The sequence below is a fragment of the Octopus sinensis genome, linkage group LG13, assembly GCF_006345805.1.
Source record: "Octopus sinensis linkage group LG13, ASM634580v1, whole genome shotgun sequence".
NCBI classification, from domain to species: Eukaryota; Metazoa; Mollusca; class Cephalopoda; order Octopoda; family Octopodidae; genus Octopus; species Octopus sinensis.
In genome coordinates this window covers 55,189,178-55,209,617 of record NC_043009.1, presented here as the reverse complement: position 1 = coordinate 55,209,617, position 20,440 = coordinate 55,189,178, and the positions used below count along the sequence as shown (strand labels likewise).

General features: G+C 33.8%; 1 protein-coding gene across 3 annotated transcripts in view; it reads left to right on the top strand.

The window, feature by feature from the left end:
• Positions 1–15,682, top strand: part of LOC115218667 — a 35,257-nt gene extending 19,575 nt beyond the window's left edge. For 2 of the 3 annotated variants that reach the window (XR_005001702.1, XR_005001703.1), the window contains exons 3-4: positions 3,656–4,624; positions 6,352–6,489. Coding sequence is in view for 1 of the 3 variants with exons in the window: in XM_036508383.1 (XP_036364276.1) it covers positions 4,523–4,624; positions 6,352–6,492; positions 9,328–9,413; positions 15,272–15,347 (405 nt within the window). In the remaining 2 variants the exon portion in view is untranslated. Of the gene's footprint in view, positions 1–3,655; positions 4,625–6,351; positions 6,493–9,327; positions 9,414–15,271 lie in introns of those variants that run through there. The other variant, XM_036508383.1, reaches the window with a different exon arrangement.
• The last annotated feature ends 4,758 nt before the right edge of the window (positions 15,683–20,440 follow it).

Here is a 20,440-nt window from a genome sequence, read left to right as displayed (position 1 = left end):
TCAATTTTCTTTCTCAGTAAATCCTACAAGCATCCTTATTTCGAGACAAGCAAACAAAAAAGCGAAAGCAAAAACACACACACACACACACAGTTGTTAGAAGAGAAATCAATATGTAAAACAAACAATTTGAACATATTCAGTAATGATAAAGTTTGTTATCATTTGCTTATTTTCCTGATAAATTGCATCAGAAGGAACGAAACTATTTCTGTTATCATTGAATATCATTTTTTTTTTTACATTGAACTACTCTGGCCTTTTTTTATTTATTTATTTATTTATTTATTTATTGTAAATTAAGTTTGGAATTTCAGAAGAATTTTGTTATTCTTTAATTCAGAAATACAATTGAATTTCAATTCAGTTGCTTGTGGGAATTTTCTGTTTCAGGTTTAAAATTTTGTATTTATTGTAATCTTCAATAGGGGTTACATTTAGTTTATGTAGCTATCAGGTTTCTAAAATAAGTCACTTTAATTATTATTGCCTTGAGATTTTAATGTATTTTTTATTGTTACTGTTACTGGCAGTTTACAATTGATGGATGGGTAACATAGTTTTTATTAAATCATGTATTTTGAATGTATTATAGATACCTTGTCCAGAGACAGCAATCCTAAATTTAGGTTAATTCATAAGAAGTGACTACTGTATAAAAATTGAGAAATATTTAAATGGTTGGTAAGAAATGTCAAATAAAGCTTTCAAAATAGATTTGTAAATTTCCTCATAATTACAAAAAAAAAATGTTTTTGATCATATTAAATTTGGTTAATACACATAGAATTAAAATGTGGGGAAAATACAATCTGTTTGATCAAAATGTGTGTGTGTGTGTGGAAAGCAGACTTTAAATGATGATGGTAATATTCAAGATAAATAATTTCGTTCATGTGGTTGAGTTTTTATCCTCTTCACTGTTTGGTGTATTTTCCCAGAAGAATAAAAGCTTATTTTAACCCTATGAAGCCTTACTTTAGTCAAACTAGAATCAGTGGGAGAGTGAATCGATAGATTCTATTGGCATAAATGTGACATAGATGAATTCAAAGATCCAATTTTTAGCAATGAAAAATTGTTAATAAGCTGATATAAAGTATTTATTCAGTTTGGCTTTCATTGAAAAAATGTCAGCTTTGAATCTGGTTGCATTCTTCTTTAAATAAAAAAAAGAATAACATACCCATATGTTTCTCTAAATAAGAGTTTCTAATTAAGGCAGAAGGTCAGCAATTTTGAAAGGAGGGAGATAGTTGATACCATTGACTCCAATACTTGACCACAAGACATTTTTTCCCAACACTTCAAAAGATTCTGGCACCTCACTGCCTTTGTTTCTCTAAATAACGATAATCTGATGTTCAAATCAACCAGTATGTGTTGAATAACGCATATGAGTCTGACTTCTGCAAAATGTTCATTAAAAAAACATGCTATTTTCTAAATTTAACCTTCAAGCTAAGTAAGGCGTGTATCTTTGAATTGGATTAGAGTCAGTCATAGGAAACACCATTATATTATCTTCAGAATGGTAGAATATAGTAAAATTAAAAATCAGAATTGTGATTATCCTTATTAGTTCTATTTTATATATTTGTTTCTATTCATAATTTTCTGTTTTTGTTGTTTAAAAACATAGCACATATCTCTGCTTTTTTCCCTATTTTATATAATGTCTATTATAAAGAAATCTTTTTGAATGTAATGAAATCAAATTTGGCTTCCTTCTTTATTGCTGCTGTTATCGTTTAGTAACTCTTCGCCAGTTCTGTTTCAGGAGATTCATATTATGCAGGCATCTAATTGAACATTGAGAAGCAGCAGCCCATAGATAATGCATCTCTGAGAGGCTGCATTCACATTGTACATTCCATCATGTGATGGTTTGGGTGAGTGGAGATGCAGTGTAATAATCAGGACTTGTTACATCAGTTTTGATTTCCTGTTATCTGTTTTCTATACATGACTGAAGGATCTACTATGGCTCAATGATAATAAGCAGAGTGATTTGTGCTATTCATTCATAGGTTTGCTGGTCAGCATAAAATTAAAGCTTGATATGACCACCAATATTGGGACTATTTTGGTGTGTTGTTGTGCAGCTCTAGGTCAGTCCTGATTTAGCAGTCTTTTGACACACAACTAGTCAGCCACATAACGATTGATAGTCCACAGATCTGTCTTCCCAGTTTTATCATGCCTGTGTATACATAAATCATATGGAGTGCAGTATGATAGTCTGGACACACTGTACTCTCTACACTGTCCACTCTATTTTTGTATATCAATTTCAAAACTCACTAAGCATTTTAGTGAGAAAAACACCTTTATGAATTATAAAAGATTTTATCACAGCACATAACATTTACTTACCAATGAACACAGATCTCCCAATTTTCCAGATTTTACTCAAATCAGACAAGATGTACTCTCTTACAGTAGAAGCAGTCTGATTATGTACATTATTAAAATATTCAAAAGCCTGGTGAGGGGATTTGGTAGATGGAAACAGAAAGAATCCCATCTCATACATATGTGTGTATATATATCTTTCTCACTAAAATGCTTAGTGAGTTTTGAAATCTGTTACACATTTCTCAATTCAGGAAGATTCTAATGATCTCTTAATAAACCTCAAGAGATATGCAGGAAAAGTAAGATGAATGTTGTTACAGATGACTCTTCCAAGAGTATCAACACATATGGCTATGGTGTGGCCACACTTGGAATTTGCATCACCAGTCTGGAACCCCTATCTTGCTCAGGACATTGACCTCCTGGGAACTGTTCAGAGACATGCAACCAAGTGAATACCCTTCAGCAGGCATCTACCATACTCCGAACACCTTGCTTCCTTGGGAATAGATATATTGAAGCTCCAACATCTGGTAACTAACTTGGTAAACACCCACAAAATTATTAATCATCGTGCCAACAACTACCTTGAGCATCTTTTTGAATTCCATGTGTCTAAGACATGGGCATGCCTATAAAGTCAGAAAACAGCACAGCTCCCATGACTTTTAGAAACATTTTTTCACACTCAGAGTTGCTGAAGCATGGAACAAACTACCTGCATCAGTTGTTAGTTGCCAAGACATTGCATCCTTTAAAACCTCCATGCTTCTTGAAATTCGCCAACACTACCCCTGATATCCCACTCCTCCATACGCATGCACACATGTATATCATGACTCATACACTGTTCACTTTCCTGACTTTTGTACATAATTCTATGTAATACACATGCACCTTTCATGAGTTGTAGTACACCTGAACACTATACACAATAATTTCATTATTATTATTATTATTATTATTATTATATCTGTTAAAAGTGATTAGAATTAAATAAAGAATTATTGTATTTTGATGATGAAAGTTCCTGAAAGATTTTAGAAGCTGTTTATGATATCTCTCTCAAGTGACATTTTAGTTTTAATTTTTAAGCTGAACCTTAAATAAAAAAAATATTGACTCTGCTTGTAGATTTTAGAAACACGAAAATTTATTGGAACTGCTTTACTTAGGAAATATTCACTCTAAACTTGAATGTGTGCATAAATTACTGAAATTACTAAATATGTTATTCAATATGGAAACTTTGATAATAATAATTAAAGAAATTAAATTAATTTTTTTTTTGTTACAGATGTTCAGAAAAAGATCAAAAGACTAAAGTAAAGTTTAATGTTTCTCCTGTGCCATCTTTATGTAATGCGAGTGAATTAAAACCTGATGTGGTTAATGAGCCAAACTGGAATAGTAAAACACATGAAAAAACTGTGGAAACCTCAATCAAGGAAAAGAAAGAAACTTGCAGAAAAATACAAGGGGGTGATGGAGATTGTAGATCTTCTACTCCTAATGTACTTGAGTCTAAAAGAAGAAGCAAAAGACTTGTTGATAAAAGTTATTTTAACCAGAAGCAAGCACACCAAGTTTTCAATTACGCACAAGATTGGAGCTCTTCACAGTCAGATGAAACAAGTCCTAAAAGTGATTTGAAAATCTCAGCAAGTGAGAATCTGGCTAAATCTGCAGAAGAAAGAACTAATAAACCTTTAACACCTGAGCTGCAAAGAAGTATGAGTCAGTTAATAATTCAAAAGGTTTGTCAAGCCCCCAAGAAAAAAGGATCAAGAGGGAATTCGGTGTTCACAGAAAATGTAGCCTGCAAAAGTGATGACAATGATTCCAGCACACCTAAAAGTCTTGCAACAAAAAGTAAAAAAATAAAAGGCATAAATCATCACAGGTTGTTATTGTCAGAGAAATCAGATTCAAATGAGAAGATTCTGAAATGGAATGCAAATATCCCGATAAAAAATAGCGAAAGGTCCAGCAATGTAACATCTTCAAAATTCAAGTGTTTATTTAGTCCAGATGAATCTTTGAGTTCTAATGACTATGGAGATAATGATTTGGAATCTTCTATTGAATGGGATTTTTGGAACAACTCTCAAGATGAGAAAGAATCCCAAAATGTTCAGATTCAAGCGAGAAGAGTGTTACTAAAATGAAGAAAACGGTGTCACCTTCATTGATGACATCAATGATCAGTAATAGTCCAGACAGTATGGTCACTGAGTGTTCTTCACCATTATCTGGAATTAGTGAGGTAAGAATTGTTGACAGTGATATTTAGTTACCTGTTAATATGCTTTACTAACAAAATATATTATTACTCATAAACTGGGGTTAATATAATCAAGACTACTGGCCTTATGCCTAAATTCGAAACATTAAAAAATTATTATTAAAACTATTCCATGCTATATTAGTTGAGAGGGTTATTGTATGAGGTTTGAAAGGATGAACGCAAAGTCGGCCTTAGTGGAATTTGAACTCAGAATGTAAAGACAGATGAAATTCCACTAAGCATTTTGCCTGACATGCTAATGATTCTGCCAGCTTGCTAGTAAACTATTATTGACTGTAGATAAGGTATCTCTGTGGGTGAAGGAGACAAAATTAAATATAATATAGACAGTAACTGTTTATCTTAATTGTTAGAGCTCTGTATTTAAGGAATTTATGTCAATTTAGCATAGTAACTTTATCAAAACATCTAACAATTTTACTGTACAATTCCTATTTTACTAAAATTTGAGAATATAATTACTGGATTCCAAAATACAAACAACTGATGTATTATTCAAAATTCAGCAGTGAGAGAGATTTACTGTGATTGCATTGATAGCAGACTGAACTTAAGAAATCATAAACTATAATATATTGAAGATGTTGTCTAAACTCCAATGGTTTAACATTGTTTGAAAATATAATTGCATTATTATTATGAATATAAAGCTGTTTTTGGTAAGATGGAAACAATTGAAATTCATGTGCAAGACTCTTTCAAAAGAGGATGAATTTCAAATGTTAGTCTCATATAATCCTGTATACAATCATGATGGTTTGTTTTTATAGCAGCTATAATCAAGACCAGTTTAGTTAACTTTTCATTTTTCCTGACAACAATTTGTACATTTATTGGTCATAAGATGTTGAATTCTATGCTGAAATTTCAATCATAGTATACGTCTTTAGTGTAGTTGCTAAGCTAAATGTTATACTTTTACTTGTTCGCGGTGAGCACTGAAACTAAGAGAAAGGACAAAGAGGTGTTTGTTTTCTCCACTCTGGATTAAATTTCAATGTAGTCAATATCCACTTACTTGACTGTTACTATTAAACATTTTCATAATTAAATTAGTGTTAACATAGAATATTAAAAAAAAACTAACTAGAAAAAAATATGCAGAAAAAATGCAAAAAATAAGAAAAAAAAAATTAGTCAGTGGCAAATAGAAAGTATGTTAGACAACTATGGACATATTTTGATCTTATTCTGACCTCATCATTGAAGTATATCTTCAGTGCAATATTTTTGTAAATGTATGATATTATGCATTTGTTGGTATGGGAAAATATAAATGTTTATAATTTAAATAATGAATAGTCATTATCTGCACATATTTAATGTTAACCGGAAATAAATATGACTGACATATTTCAGAGAGAATTTTAATTTTATTTTAATAACACCAAGGATTTCTTTTAAAACTGAACAGTTTCTTCTGCTGAATTCCAACTGGTATATTGTTAATCAATAGCTAATTCTAGTGAGAACATATTTTTATGAACTTCACCTTTTTAAAAATAATATCTTATTGAAAACACAAGTGAGATAACTGCTAAATTATTATTCAGTCTTTCTTTAATTCAATATATCGGCTTCTACTGGGTAATATCTCCATTCTATTTCATTTTCATATAAAAAAGAAAAAGTTGAAGTCATGAAAGTCAGGAAATTTGTTGATATTTACCTATTTTACTTTTCAGCTCTCTGACCCAGATTCTGACAGTTATGAAGAACATGTAGAAGAGAATGAGAAAATGGATTCAAAAGCAATACTCTATATTAATGACAAAATTTCAGCTGGTGGTGATGCTAAATCTCATTCCATTTACAAATGTAACCCAGTAAGTTTTTAATGATATTTGCATAAATTGGTATGAGAAATAACTTCTGTCAATAATTCTCTTATTATGTAGCAATTATGTATCTTTTTATGAGGATGTGGAAAGAAATGGTTTCATGGCTATAAAGGAAGTAACTTGTCTTGGAAATGAGGCAATTTGAACAAACCTAATGTAATGAAAAGCGCATTGTTATAACCACACAAAGGAGACATGGAATCTAAGTTATTGCAAAGGCAACCCATCTAGGGGAGCAACAAAATGGAATGAAAGCTGACACAGTGTAGATGGGTGGGAGAATGCTTCAGTTCTAAGAGACCACTCTAGTGTTGGTGACACAATAAAATACACCAAGTTCATGTAGTAAAGTGGTTAGTGACAGAAAGGGTATCTAGCTCACCTCTTTAAAAATATCCTGTCAAATTCTTAATCAAAAGTACAATGGAAGTCAATTGCATATACAGGACTAATATAATGTTTGTGCTGCACATGGTTGTACAGTGGTCAGGTAAAAACATTTGGCCATGTATGAGAACCCAGTAATCATCATCTAACGATTACATTCAGTGTGATCATAAAAACTGTCTTCCTTTTGGATGCAGAATAAAGATAACTGATAATCCACCTACCAGCAGAAACTTTTCTCTTCAAGTTTAAAATTTGAAGGCTGCCAAAATGATGAAATGTAGATGTGGAGAGATTTAGAGTTGCAAGGGTGGAGGTGGAGAAACGTATACTGTGTACAAGAGGTAAGGTGGAAAGGAGCCTTGAATCAGACTCCTTGTGAGCAAGAAATACAGATAGAAGTTCATTATAGTAGGTAATAGCACTGGGGTGAATGGAATGAGTAAATTGTTGCAGAGAAATCAATAAAGAAATTGAGGCAATCAGTGTATGAAACAATAATTAAGCTTCACTTAAAGGTCACACAACAGCAACTGTGATCTCTTCATGTGCACTCCAGCAAGGATAGAACCGATAATCCTTTTGCAGACTACCTTGTTAATGACTTAGCTATCATGGCTGATGACTTAATGGACTTGTTGATTAATGCCCTGATGTACATGAAGACTATGGATATGGTATCAGGAATAAAGAAGAATAAAAGCTCTTGGACTTTTATGATGCAAATGGCCTGACAATTTCTAGCTTCATAACTATTTACTCAAGAAATCTACTGGCAGTCTAATCACCTAGTAATCAGGGGATCACACACATAAGATAGACTTCACTGTCATTAAGTAAGTAGTAACTGATATAGGCAACTGGTCATGAACACTAATTTTTTCCTCTATGAAGAATGTACCAAGCATTCTAGTGATCAACCTCAAATTAAGGGCAAGATAGGTTACTAGAAGTGTCTCTATTCCTTGGTGCTGAGAACCATTTCTGCGTCACTGTTTCAAGTCTTTTCTCTGTATCTATCCTATATATCATCTAGTCAGTAATAAACCATTTATATTTCCTGTTTATTCTAGCATCATCTCTTTTATATCCCATCTTTTGCATCTTTCATGCATAAACCATCTCTTAAGATTTACTTGTATAAAACAACCAGTCTATAATTAATGGGATTTTTTTCAGCTAACTTTCATCTGCTTCTCGAATCAACACTGCATATCCAAAATCATATATCATGTACTTCATCCTACATTCTTACCATTGTACCCCCACTCATGACTGGCTGCTTTCACCCTTATTTCTGACTATTGCCTCTCCCATCATCTCTCTCTCCTCCTCCCACATTCTTGCAACTTTTATTCTCCCTTCCTGATCCTTATGCCACTAGGCTCTCTCCTATCTGCCTACTTGGATATGTTAGTTTGAGGATAAACTTTGGCTTCTCAGTATGATCATCTTTATTTCTTTTTCTAGCACTATTCCATCTATCTTCATTCATATATATCATGGGTTAGCTCTAAATCTCCTTTTACAGCCCACCCTACTGTCCTGATTTTTTTCTGACTTACTCTCACTAACTCTTGATACTGCTCTTTTTGTTTTCAATTACTCCCTTCCCTAACACTTCGTTTCTCCACTAACAACCTTTTTCAACAGTAAATCTGTTCTTCTTATCATACTTCGCCTAAGTCACCATTCCTTTTCTGATTCTCTTTAATTTGAGAGCTCTTCAGTCTTACAAAGCAATACCACTAGGGTGGTGGTATTATGAAAAGATTACCAAACACACTCTGCAAAGTGATTGGCATTATGAAGGGCATCCAACTATAGAAACTATGCCAAAATTGAGACATTAGTACAAGACAGCATTCACCAACTTGCTGGTTTCTGTCAAACCATCTAGCCCATGCCTGATAGAACATCATTTTGTCATCATTCTTCATTATTAAAGTAGCTATATGGGTTGAATGGTTTGATGAAAACTGATGAGTTAGAGGACTGTGCCAAGCTCCAATGTTTGTTTTGGTATGGTTTCTATGGTTAGATGTGCCCTCTAGCCCCAACTACTTCACAGAGTGTACTGGGTACTTTTTATGTGGCACTTGTACTAGTAAGTTTACAATATTATTCACATGACAAAATCCCTCAACTGAGTGGAGATGGTAGTATTGGGAGAGGTGGCTTTATGTGAGGTTAATAGATAGAAGAATAGAAACAAGTGTCTTGCTGTACAGGATATACATGGCTTTATTGGAAAGGAAGAAAAGATGGTGAGAAGTTGTAAGGGTATACCTTCCAGTTACAGGAAAGAGAACATAAAAGAATTGGTCCAGTGGGTTATATTTATGAATACAAACTTAATATAAACTTTTAAATTTCCAATAGATTTAACAATCACATACCTTTCCACACTTTTTTCATATATCTAATTAATAGAAGTTTGAAAATGTACCTAAAGATTATCCTTTTGAAAGCATGTTTGATGAAGTGACTCCTGAAAAAAGAAAATCAAATAAATCAAGGTAAGACAATAGGCATTCATTTAAAACGCAATTTATACATTTCCTTTGTATATTGTTAATATTCTTGTATGGCATACAAGCTCACTTACTCTCATTTGTGTGTATATATAAGAATTATTATCCTATTTAGCATCTTCATTTCTTTATTACCTTTAGTCAATAAATAATAATCTTTTGTCTTAATGCTTTACACATGTCTGGGCCAGCAAATTCTTAGTGATCCAAATGGTAAGGATTCTTCTCCCGTGCAAGATGAAAATCTATCAACCATAAACATAGTTTTATACACATATGCTATTGGTTCTTCTAGCTTGTGTTCAGAAGAGTATAGCTTTTCGGTATCCATCTAAAAATACATATGTATGTACATGGAAAATATTGATATACCATATGTGACAGTGTGTAAGATGTGCTTTTTCTCATAACCATATTACAATTTGGGTAACAAGTGTACAAGTGTATAATAAAATATATCCAACTTATTTTTTCTGCAAAATAAACTTGTTTTCCACAAAAAAAGTGGGGGTTTGTTTTATGTCAGAGTGTGTCTTATACACTAGTGAATATGGTATTCAAACCACACTTGGACATTCTACTGTGTAAGATCCTAGATGAGCTTACTTCACATCAACATCTACTTTTGAGGACACTGGTACTAAACCCCTTAATTCATTAAATATCAACCACAGCAACAAAAGCAGTAACACATTATGCTAGCATCCCAGTGAGGGCTAAGATACATAAGACACTCTAGGTGAAACTAGCCAGAATAAATGGATTTACATTCATATATCTGGCAAATATGATAGTTTTTTGATTCTGAGTAGCAAAGTCAAGCTACTACAACTGTGAAGCCTTTATAGGATTGGTAAACTTTATCGTCACCCTCATAATCATATTAACATCTGTTTTCCATTATATCTACATTACACACCATACATACCCGAACCCTGATGGGAACTTGGATAATTTTACTGCAATTTAGTGTAATGAAATGCTTAAAATTGCCTGTAGTATAACTTGTTAATCACTTGGGTATCTTGTAGTGAACACATCAGTTTGCATAAAGACTTGGGTAGAGGAGAATCATCTCTGTTAAGTCATTATATTCAACATGGGAAGGTTCATGTATGATTTTGTCATTATTAATATTGTTGGATGGCAGGGAATACATAAATAATGCTGAAAGTTAATTTGGCATAATTTGAGACAAATTGGTTTCTTATTGAATTAGATAGTAGAAAACTCAAATGTTAAACCTTGTTTTTATTATTCTATATTTTTACTATGAGAAATTATATACATTATTTACAATGGATGGATAGGTGTCCTTACCTTGTTTTTTGTTGCCATGTTTCAGCTGATGTACTCTCCAGCCGTCATCAGGTGTCCTGGTGGAATTTTGAACCCAACCCTTTATTTGACTAATGGGGTACTCTGTTCTCATTCCTAAGGTATTTTTTTTCCTGAGTTCAATCCCAGGCAGGGACTTGAGAAATGATATCAACAAAAAATAACACCAGTAAATAAAAAAAAACTTTAGGAATGAGAACAGAGTACCCCATTAATCAAATAAAGGTTTGGGTTCGAAATTCCACCAGAACACCTGATGAAGGCTGGAGAGTACATCAGCTGAAACATTGTGGTCCATTGTAGTAATGTTAACCCTTGTTGTATCTGTCCATTGTAAATAATGTTAACCCTTGTTGTATGCATAGACATACACAGGTACTAATAGGCCACATTGCTTTACCTGAAGTTGCTGTTAGGCTTCCCTATACACATTTACACACATATATGTACATAAAAATGCAATGCACATATGATTGCATATTTGTATGAATGTATTTTATATATGTTCATCTGTCGGAGCAACAAGGGCCAGCTAGCCATTCTTAAGGATGACTGATGACATACATAGTGACTGAATTTAAAGTGAAGAAGAGTTGTGCACCATCAACCTCAATCCCTCGTCCGTGACCATCTTCAATCCAGTGGCAGGACCAAGTCAAGATGACTGAGGATGGAGATGGATGAGTGAATGATCACGATGTCTTACTTGCCTCACCTTGCTCTCTGCATTCTACATTGCTGTAGCTGCCTTCATTTCCATTGAACCATGAAGGTTTCTTCTGCACAGTCCACTAGATCCATTCTTTGCATGGACAGAGAGGCAAGCCTTGACATGCTGTGTATATATATATATATATGTTGGTATAGATATCTATAAAGATGAGAATGTCTGTCTGTCTGTCTGTAAATCCTTAAAACTCAAAAACTACACAATCGATTTCATTTAAATTTTACACATGCCTTACTTAGGGTCCACGGAGTGTCATGGACCAAAAAACTTTCAACTTCTTGCCTAATGTGAGCCCAGAGCAATCTTCTCAACCACATGATTCCGGGTTCAGTCCCATTGCATGGCACCTTGAGCAAGTGTCTGTGTTTGTCTCCCACCATATCACTTGACAACCAATGCTGGTGTGTTTATGTCCCCATAATTTAGCAGTTTGGCAAAAGAGACTGATAGAATAAGTACTAGGCTTACAAACAATAAGTCCTGGTACAGTTCTATATTTAAGAGATGAGGAATTATGTACATTATTTACAATTGATGGATATTTTGACAGCAAACAAGATGAGGACAAATATCTGTCAATTGTAAATAATGTGAACATGTCCTGGGTTTGATATATATATATATATATATATATATATATATATATATATATATATATATATAGTGGGAGAGTCATACAGAAATTGTTAAATTACTTTTATTTTGTGAGGTGCCAAACTACTGCACTACTGCAACCTGATTCCTGATATTATTTCACTGCAACTGTTTGAAATTTAGTTAATGACAAGTTCCTAAGTGTTCAAGGTTTGTTTATTATTTTTCCTATCTTATTGAACCCATTAACATTTAGGCCTGTTATAGACATCTTGATTGATCTTGATCCTCTTGACATTGGTCATTGTTAGTCACTTTCAGGTTCTGTTGTTTTGTCTGTTTACAAGTTATTTTGTACATATCATTGTCAGTTCTATTTTATCAGAGTAAGAAATGGTGTATATATATGCACATGTGCACTCACACAAATGTGTGTGTATAGATTATTGATTATACTTCACAGTGTACAAGGTACCCTCATTGTAGTTGATGCCACGATGGAAAGCCAGCCCCCATGCACACTCTCTAGATTGACTGGAGGTGGCCAAGCAAAGGTGTTCATTACTTCTGTTTCACCAAGGACTTGACAACTCCCTCAGTGCTGCTGCCACAAAAATATATCCAATAAACTCTGTAAAGTGGATGGCACAGAAAGTGTAGGGTTGTGAGTTCCTTTTAGTCTTGTCTTACCAAGAACTTTTAAGCCTCTTTGGTGTTGGTGCCATGAGAAAATGCCCTGAGTACATTTTGTAAAGTGGTTGCTGATAGGAAGGACATCAAGCTATCAAAACCATGTTCAAGAGCATCAAACTATGAGAGTAGTAGGTCCCTATAAGAAAGGACTCAGACCATGATAGCCCATCCAACCCATGCCAGCATGGAAAGCAGATGTAAAATGATGCTGATGGGAATTGTGTGTGTGTGTGTCTGTGTGATATACCTATGTACACCCTCTCATTGCAGATAAATGTTTCAGAATTTCTAACTTTATCTCAGATGACTACTTAACCCTGATTTTGTTCTAATTTTTTTCCCACAAATTTAGTACATAATTTACACACACACACTCTCTCTCTCTCTCTCTAATTTGCAAATGTATGCTGTTGACAAAGTGCAAGTAACTTATCTAGATTTGAGTATTATACTTTGGTTCATACAAAGTTTAATGTAATAACCAAATGTTACAGATATCAACCACCAAATTAACGGACAATTCTAGCAGACATCTCTGTAATTGGGAAGAATGCAACATAAAAAGACAGAATGAATGACAGGGTATGAATGTCTATTTTCGTTGCCGGTGCACAACGAGAAAGAGTAGAACAGCCTCAGGCATATTGATAATTGGAATTCTACTTCAAGTAAATTGCTCAAACCCTTTCTGCTGTTAATTAGATTTGCATGTTGATGTTACAATCTGTATTCCTCACAAGAAAGTAGTCTCCAAGTACCTAGAATATTATATTTAATGGTGTTTCTCTCTTTCCTCTAGTTTATTGGGGGATGGGCGGAGGTTGAATGTGTGGCAAAAATAGTACTAAAACAAAAAGTAAATTTACAATTAGCTTTTTTGATATTTTTCCATATTCTAGTAAAAACGCCTGTAAATATGTGGATTATATTAGTTTAATTAGTTTGAAAAGGTTAGCTTTATCAGTGAACAGCCATGATTTCATAATTGAAGCTGCAAACTGAATATTTTATATATTCTGGAATATTTGCATTTTATACATGTTTTTATCTTTGTATTATTGTTACTATATGTCATGTCAAATCAGTTATTTTATAAAATGAATTAAAAACAAAACAAAACAATGTTAACACTTTTGGATCAGTTTTTTAGACTTAAGCATTTCCACATACCTATGTACACTCTCTCGTTGCAGATAAATGCTTCAGCATTTCCAACTTTACCTCAGATGACTACCCAACCCTGATTTTGTTTTAACCTTTTTCCCACAAATTTAGTATATATATATATATATATATATATATATATATATTATATATATATATATATATATATATATATAAGAATAATTAAGTAGTTGAATGAATTATCCTAGTATGGATAATTCGGTTAACCGATACCCGGGTAGCAAATTCATGTCAGAAAACACGGTTGAAGCTACATGCCAATTTTGTTAAATCGTTGTTCGACTCCATTCTTTCATTTATTTATATATATATACACACACACACACACACACACACACACACACACACCCTCTCTCTCTCTCTTATTTGCAAATGTCTGCAGTTGACAAAGTGCAAGTAAGCAATCTGTTGGATCAGTCAGTACTTTGAATATAGATGCATTATTACCTGCTACACTAAACACTCTTGCTTTGCCCCTCAAATGATTTCCAGCACCAAGGAAGATGTTGTCTCTGCTTTAACTCATAATGAAGTGAAATCATGCTGAGGAGGGATATTAATATTCATATTGCATCTATCCAAGCAGGAGTACTTGTTACATAAATTTGAATTGCGCTGTTTCAAGAAGTTTAAACCTTTTTATGCTAATCTACCTGAAACTGTGCCTAGTTCTATGATACATGCTTCTCATTTTAAAATGATCTAAAATTAAGATTCTAAATAAAACTTTCAATCCAAATTTCATATTAATTTAAGTTCTTGACATCAGCTTTAATAACAACGAGTGTGATTGTTACCTGCGTTGCCTTACTGGCACTTGTGCTGGTGGCACATGAAAAAAGATTCGAGTGAGGTCATTGCCAGTGCTGCTGGACTGGCTCCTGTGCAGCTGGCACATAAAAAGCACCATTTGAGCATGGCTGTTGCCAGTACCGCCTGACTGGCCCTTGTGCTAGTGGCATGTAAAAGCACCCACTACACCCGGAGTGGTTGGCATTAGGAAGGGCATCCAGCTGTAGAAACTCTGCCAAATCAGATTGGAGTCTGGTGCAGCCATCTGGTTCGCCAGACCTCAGTCAAATTGTCCAACCCATGCTAGCATGGAAAGAGGATGTTAAATGATGATGATGATGAAAGTTACTTCACTAATTCTTTTATTGTTTTCAAAATTAACTGTAACAAATTAACTGTATTTCAACAGAAAGAAGTTAACAAAAAGGTTAATCATTAATTCTTCTGTCGTTAATGTATGCACACTAATTTATTACTCCTATTCTATTCTTTTTTTTTTTGTTTTCTCTAGGATTTTGATAGCATCAAAAATGGAAGATAATCCTTCTCAACTTGATATTTTTCAAGATGAACCACTATTTTGTTAAATTGTTACAGTAAATTATTTCATTATTTAATTCTCATTATTGTTATCCTGCTTGGCTTTTAAGTTTTCCCTTCTTTTAATATCAAATTTCAAAGATATTGTTATTAATTTTCATGTTAATTCCTTTTCTTTCTCAAAGTTGATATATTTTTAGAATATTCCATAAACCTTTCTCCACCAAATATCACTTCTCATGATATTGAATGAGAGAATTCATTTTTAAAGTCTATTTCTGTTCTTCTGATTGACTTCAGAAACCATTTATATTCAATAAAGGTTCAGTTTTCAATTTTTATTGCAAAGTTCAGTTCATGCTATTTAAAACATTTCCAAAAAATTCAAATGTTCAGTGTTGTTGTTATTTAAAATTCACCTTGGTTATTAAGAACATGTTTCAATTGCACATTGAATAGTTCAACTCTTTAGCAGTTAAACTAACCATATCTGGCCCAAATATTTTAATTGTTTTATGTTCAAACCAGCCAGATCTCGCCTCTCATGCCTACCTTACAATGTCATTCTAAAAATAAACAATCGCATGATTAAAATTTCAAGGCTATGAGATAATGTATGATTCATTCCAAACAATGGGAATAAATAAATATTACATTTGACAGAGTAATCTGATGCTAAAGGGTTAATTTGAATATTTAAAAGATGGAGCCAAAGGAAATACTCAGTCATTTTAAATTTGATTTTAAAGGACCTTAGAAAAAACAAAAGGGTGAAGAAATTAGTTACGGATAGTAAAACGTGATAAATGAACTTAGGGCCTGTAATTTACCCACAGATCATATTTGTTGTGACACACATGCAAAATATCCGTGTTGGTTTAAAATACATCATGGGTTTTCTATCAGAAATGTGAAAAAACAGGACTGTTAATAAAACCTACTGAACTTACAAAACCAACAAGGGCATTTGACATTCTAGAAATAGTAGCTAAATCTCCCCCCCTAATTATACTCTTTTATCTTTAAATAAAAAGTACACCTTACATAATGTAGCCCATGATATATTGTTGGAAGGAAAGGCAGCGTGTTTTTGCTCATCAGTCTCTCTTCAGTCAAGGAAGACCTAGCCTAAATAACAGTTACTAAGCTTTATTTATATGTGTTTGTGATGGTGATGATGATTAGAAAATAAGTATGTAAGAATTGGGTTTGGCAACCAATCATATATTCCTTAATACACTAAAATAAGCATCATCTCAAGTCTAGAACTCTGAAGATAGATAGAAGTGAAACCAAAAGCTCAGTTAATCTTCTTCTGTCCTTAATGCTTTGCCTTTCTGTTATAATTAAGCACAATATTTAAAGAAATATATTCATACTTCAACATTAAGTTGATTAATGGATGTCCCAGTTTTTTCTCCAACTCAACATTCATAAAGGAAATTCTGTACATTAATCACATACATGCACATTCTCACACACTAACTCACACTTACAGCTATTTATTTAGAGAAGATAATGTAGTTCTTAGTGAGCAGTTAATGAATATTTAGTGAATATGGACTAGATATTGTAATCTCTTCTATACAAATGAGGCAAGCTAGCAAGGTAGAGCATTGAAATCCTAATTGATGCACATGTATAATAATGAACTCTCAACTCTTTTCCCACAAGTATGTTTCAAGCATTTTCAATCATTTTTTTTTGTATGCTGAAAATATAAAATAATAAAAATAATGAAATTATTGTGTATAGTGCTCAGGTGCACAACAACTCAGCAAATGTGCATGCATAGTACATAGAATTATGTACAAAAGTCAGGAATGTTAACAGTGTATGAGTCATGGTATGTGTGCATGCATATGGAGGTGGGGATATCAGGTGTAGTGTTGGTGAATTTCAGGAAGCCTGGAGGTTTTAAAGGATGCAATGTCTTGGCAACCAAGAACTGATGCAGGTAGTTTGTTCCAAGCTTCAGCAACTCTGAGTGTGAAAAAATGTTTCCAAAAAGTCATGGGAACTGTGCTGTTTTCTGACTTTGTAGGCATGTCCACATGTGTTAGACATATGGAGCTGAAAAAGGTGCTCAAGGTGGTTGCTGGAACAATGGTTAATAATTCTTTGGGTGTTTACCAAGTTAGTTGCTAGACATCAGAGCTTCAATGTGTCTATGCCCAGAGAAGCAAGGCATTCAGAGTATGGTAGATGCCTGATGGAGGGTATTTGCTTGGTTGCACATCTCTGAACAGTTCCCAGGTCAATGTCCTGAGCAAGATAGGGGTTCCAGACTGGTGATGCAAATTCTAAGTGTGGCTTAAATGGATAGCCTTAAATGGATAGCTGGAGAGTGGCTGACAAAGGTCTTTCTGAATGATATCAAAACCCCCTCTGCATTCTTGACTATTTTAGAGACGTGCTTTGTCCAGCACAAATTGCTGATGACAGTCATGCCCAGGTCATGTTCACAAGAAGAATTCTTGATATTAGTGTTATGCATGGTGGTACACTTGTCCACAGCCAGTTTGAGTTGTCAGTCCATTGTTGCATTGTATCCAGCTCTGATTGCAGAAAAGATCTAGAGTGTTCAGGATCTGTCCTTTTTTATCTCGAGGTACAGCTTGATGTTATCTGTATATTTCAGCACTGTGGCATTCTTTAAGTTGGCATCTCTATCATTAATGTATACAATAAACAAAAGGGGACCAAGAACGGATTCCTGCAGTACATTAGATGACATAGGATGAAGAATGCTGTCCTAGAACTGTGACTACCTTTTTTTGGCTGAGAATGAAGTACTTGTTAAAAAAATCATCTTTCACACCCATTGCAAAGAGATTTGCCGTAAGTCTTTTGTGTGGCACAGAATTTTAAGCTTTAGCAAAGTCAAGGTAAACAACATCCACCCATAAATCGCCATCAGTGACACGGGTGATTTCTCCAAGAAACTTGATAAGTTGATCACAGCAGCTGGAGTTAAGTATAAATCCAAATTGTGAGGGCCAGATAAGGCTGTGAGAATTCCAGAAGTTCCAGAGTGTATCTCTGACACAGGATTCCATCAGTTTGGCAATGCAGCTAGTAAAATCGACTGGACGATAGTTGACAGGTGACATGCGACCACCCTTTCTGAACAGAGAAATGACACTGGCAGTTTTCCACTGCTCTGGAGTAGCACTGTTTTTAAGACAGAACTGAAAGAGTGAAAGCTGGTTCAGAAGAAAGTACCCAACCCAACACATTTGAGAAGCAGGTACGTAACACCAAGACCAGGAGAGGTGACAACGCAGCATTGCAGGTGTAAGTTCTGTAGTTATGGAATTTGGTGTCGAAGGTGGTGAAGATGGTATGTTTTGGTTTACGATAGCAAAAATACTTGCTTAGCATTCAGCAATGAGTTCTGCACATTCTTTAGGGTCGTCAGTAATCTGGCTTTTGTGGAAATTGTAAAGAGAACCAACCGGAGAGTGAAGTCTCTGCTTTGAATGTACATATTTCCAGAACACCTTACTGTCAGGGTTGGTTACTATGTGATGCTCAAATTCAAGTACTGCCCTTTTTGTCACCTGCTTGAGATGGTTGGATGATTTATTGTGCTTTTTCCTATTTGTATCTGATTTATGCAGTTAGTATTGCCGTTCAGCATTATGACATTCCTTTCTGGCAAGTCTGACTGCTGCAGGCTCCCATATTGCCCTTTGGGATGTTTTTCGTGCTTACATGGTACTGATGCTGCATATGCTATCCATATTGAGTTCAGGATGTTCTGAAGTATGCCCATCCACACATTACACCCCCACCATCCTCATTGTCATCATTGTTCTTGAAATGTTTGGTCTATTATTTTGCAGATGTACATGTTTTTTACCTTCATGTCTTGATCATTAAAAAGGGCATTGAGTGCATTTATAATGATACCAACACTATAATTTGTTATACATAATCAAGAAGTCTCTCAACCTTTATCAGTTTGTGTGTGTGTGTGTGTGTATATATATATATATATATATATATAGTGCCAACATGATCATATCTTTTATAATTTCTTTTGCATTATTTTTATCTTTATGAATACTCGGTAAAATATAAAATCTGTGTGTGTTTAAAGAGCGCATATAGTAGAGCTTAATGGACAAGAACTTCCTTTTTCCTCTTTTATTACTTTCATGAGTACAATGACTATACATTTGTCCTTTTGTTGTGAATTGCTGCATACAGTAAAAGCTAATAACAGTATTGATCTTTTGTAAAGCAAGTCTAAAAGAAAAGCTGTCACAACATAGCTAGGGAAGTACAACTGAATAAATTTAAGATATTTGAACTAAAATTATTAGTGTGTTTGGCCTATATTGTTTTTATAAACTAGTGCACAGCTGAAGTTGTCTCAAATGTTTCTATCTGGAAAGGGCTAAAAGTACCAAAACAAGTTTGGATTTGTTTTTCATGTCAAAAATGCTTTTCAAACTGTTTATGTCAGTAATGTCCCTTTTGTGTTATTTTGAAAATTTATCGCATTGGTTTATTGAAGGTGTCGTCTTTCTTTTAATTCATGACTGAAGCAAAATGTTTATTGTCAAAGCAGAATCTAATTTTGATTTCATGCAGTATATAAATATATATATAACTGCTTCAATGTTTGTCTAAAAACATGTAGAATTGACATCTCTAAAGCCATGTCATTATGAGAAAGTGAAAGAAAGAAAAATAACCCAAACCATTTGTGCTTGATAATTACAATAGCTATAATCATCATCATCATCATCATTATCCGCCTCCTCTTCCTCTATAAGACATTCAGATTTTATGAACAAGTTGTTGCTTAAATCTATACAATGTGGTAAGTGTCTGGCTCATTATCCTAACTAGCTATGAATACAAGTTACATCAATAAATATTGAGTGCAAAATTCAGCAGAAGGTTAATGGAATACCTGAAAAAGGCTGGAAAGCTGTTTAAAAAAAAAATCAAACTGTATGGTAAACTTTCCAATATATAATGAAAACAGGCCTGGTTCACTTAGGCTAACAAGTGGTGTTCACATTAGTTTGCAACACCTGGTCATTAGTGAAGAACTTGTATGACTAGTTTAATTTAAGCCACCTTAGAAACAGTGTTTGTTTTCCATGTTAATACTAAGTTACTT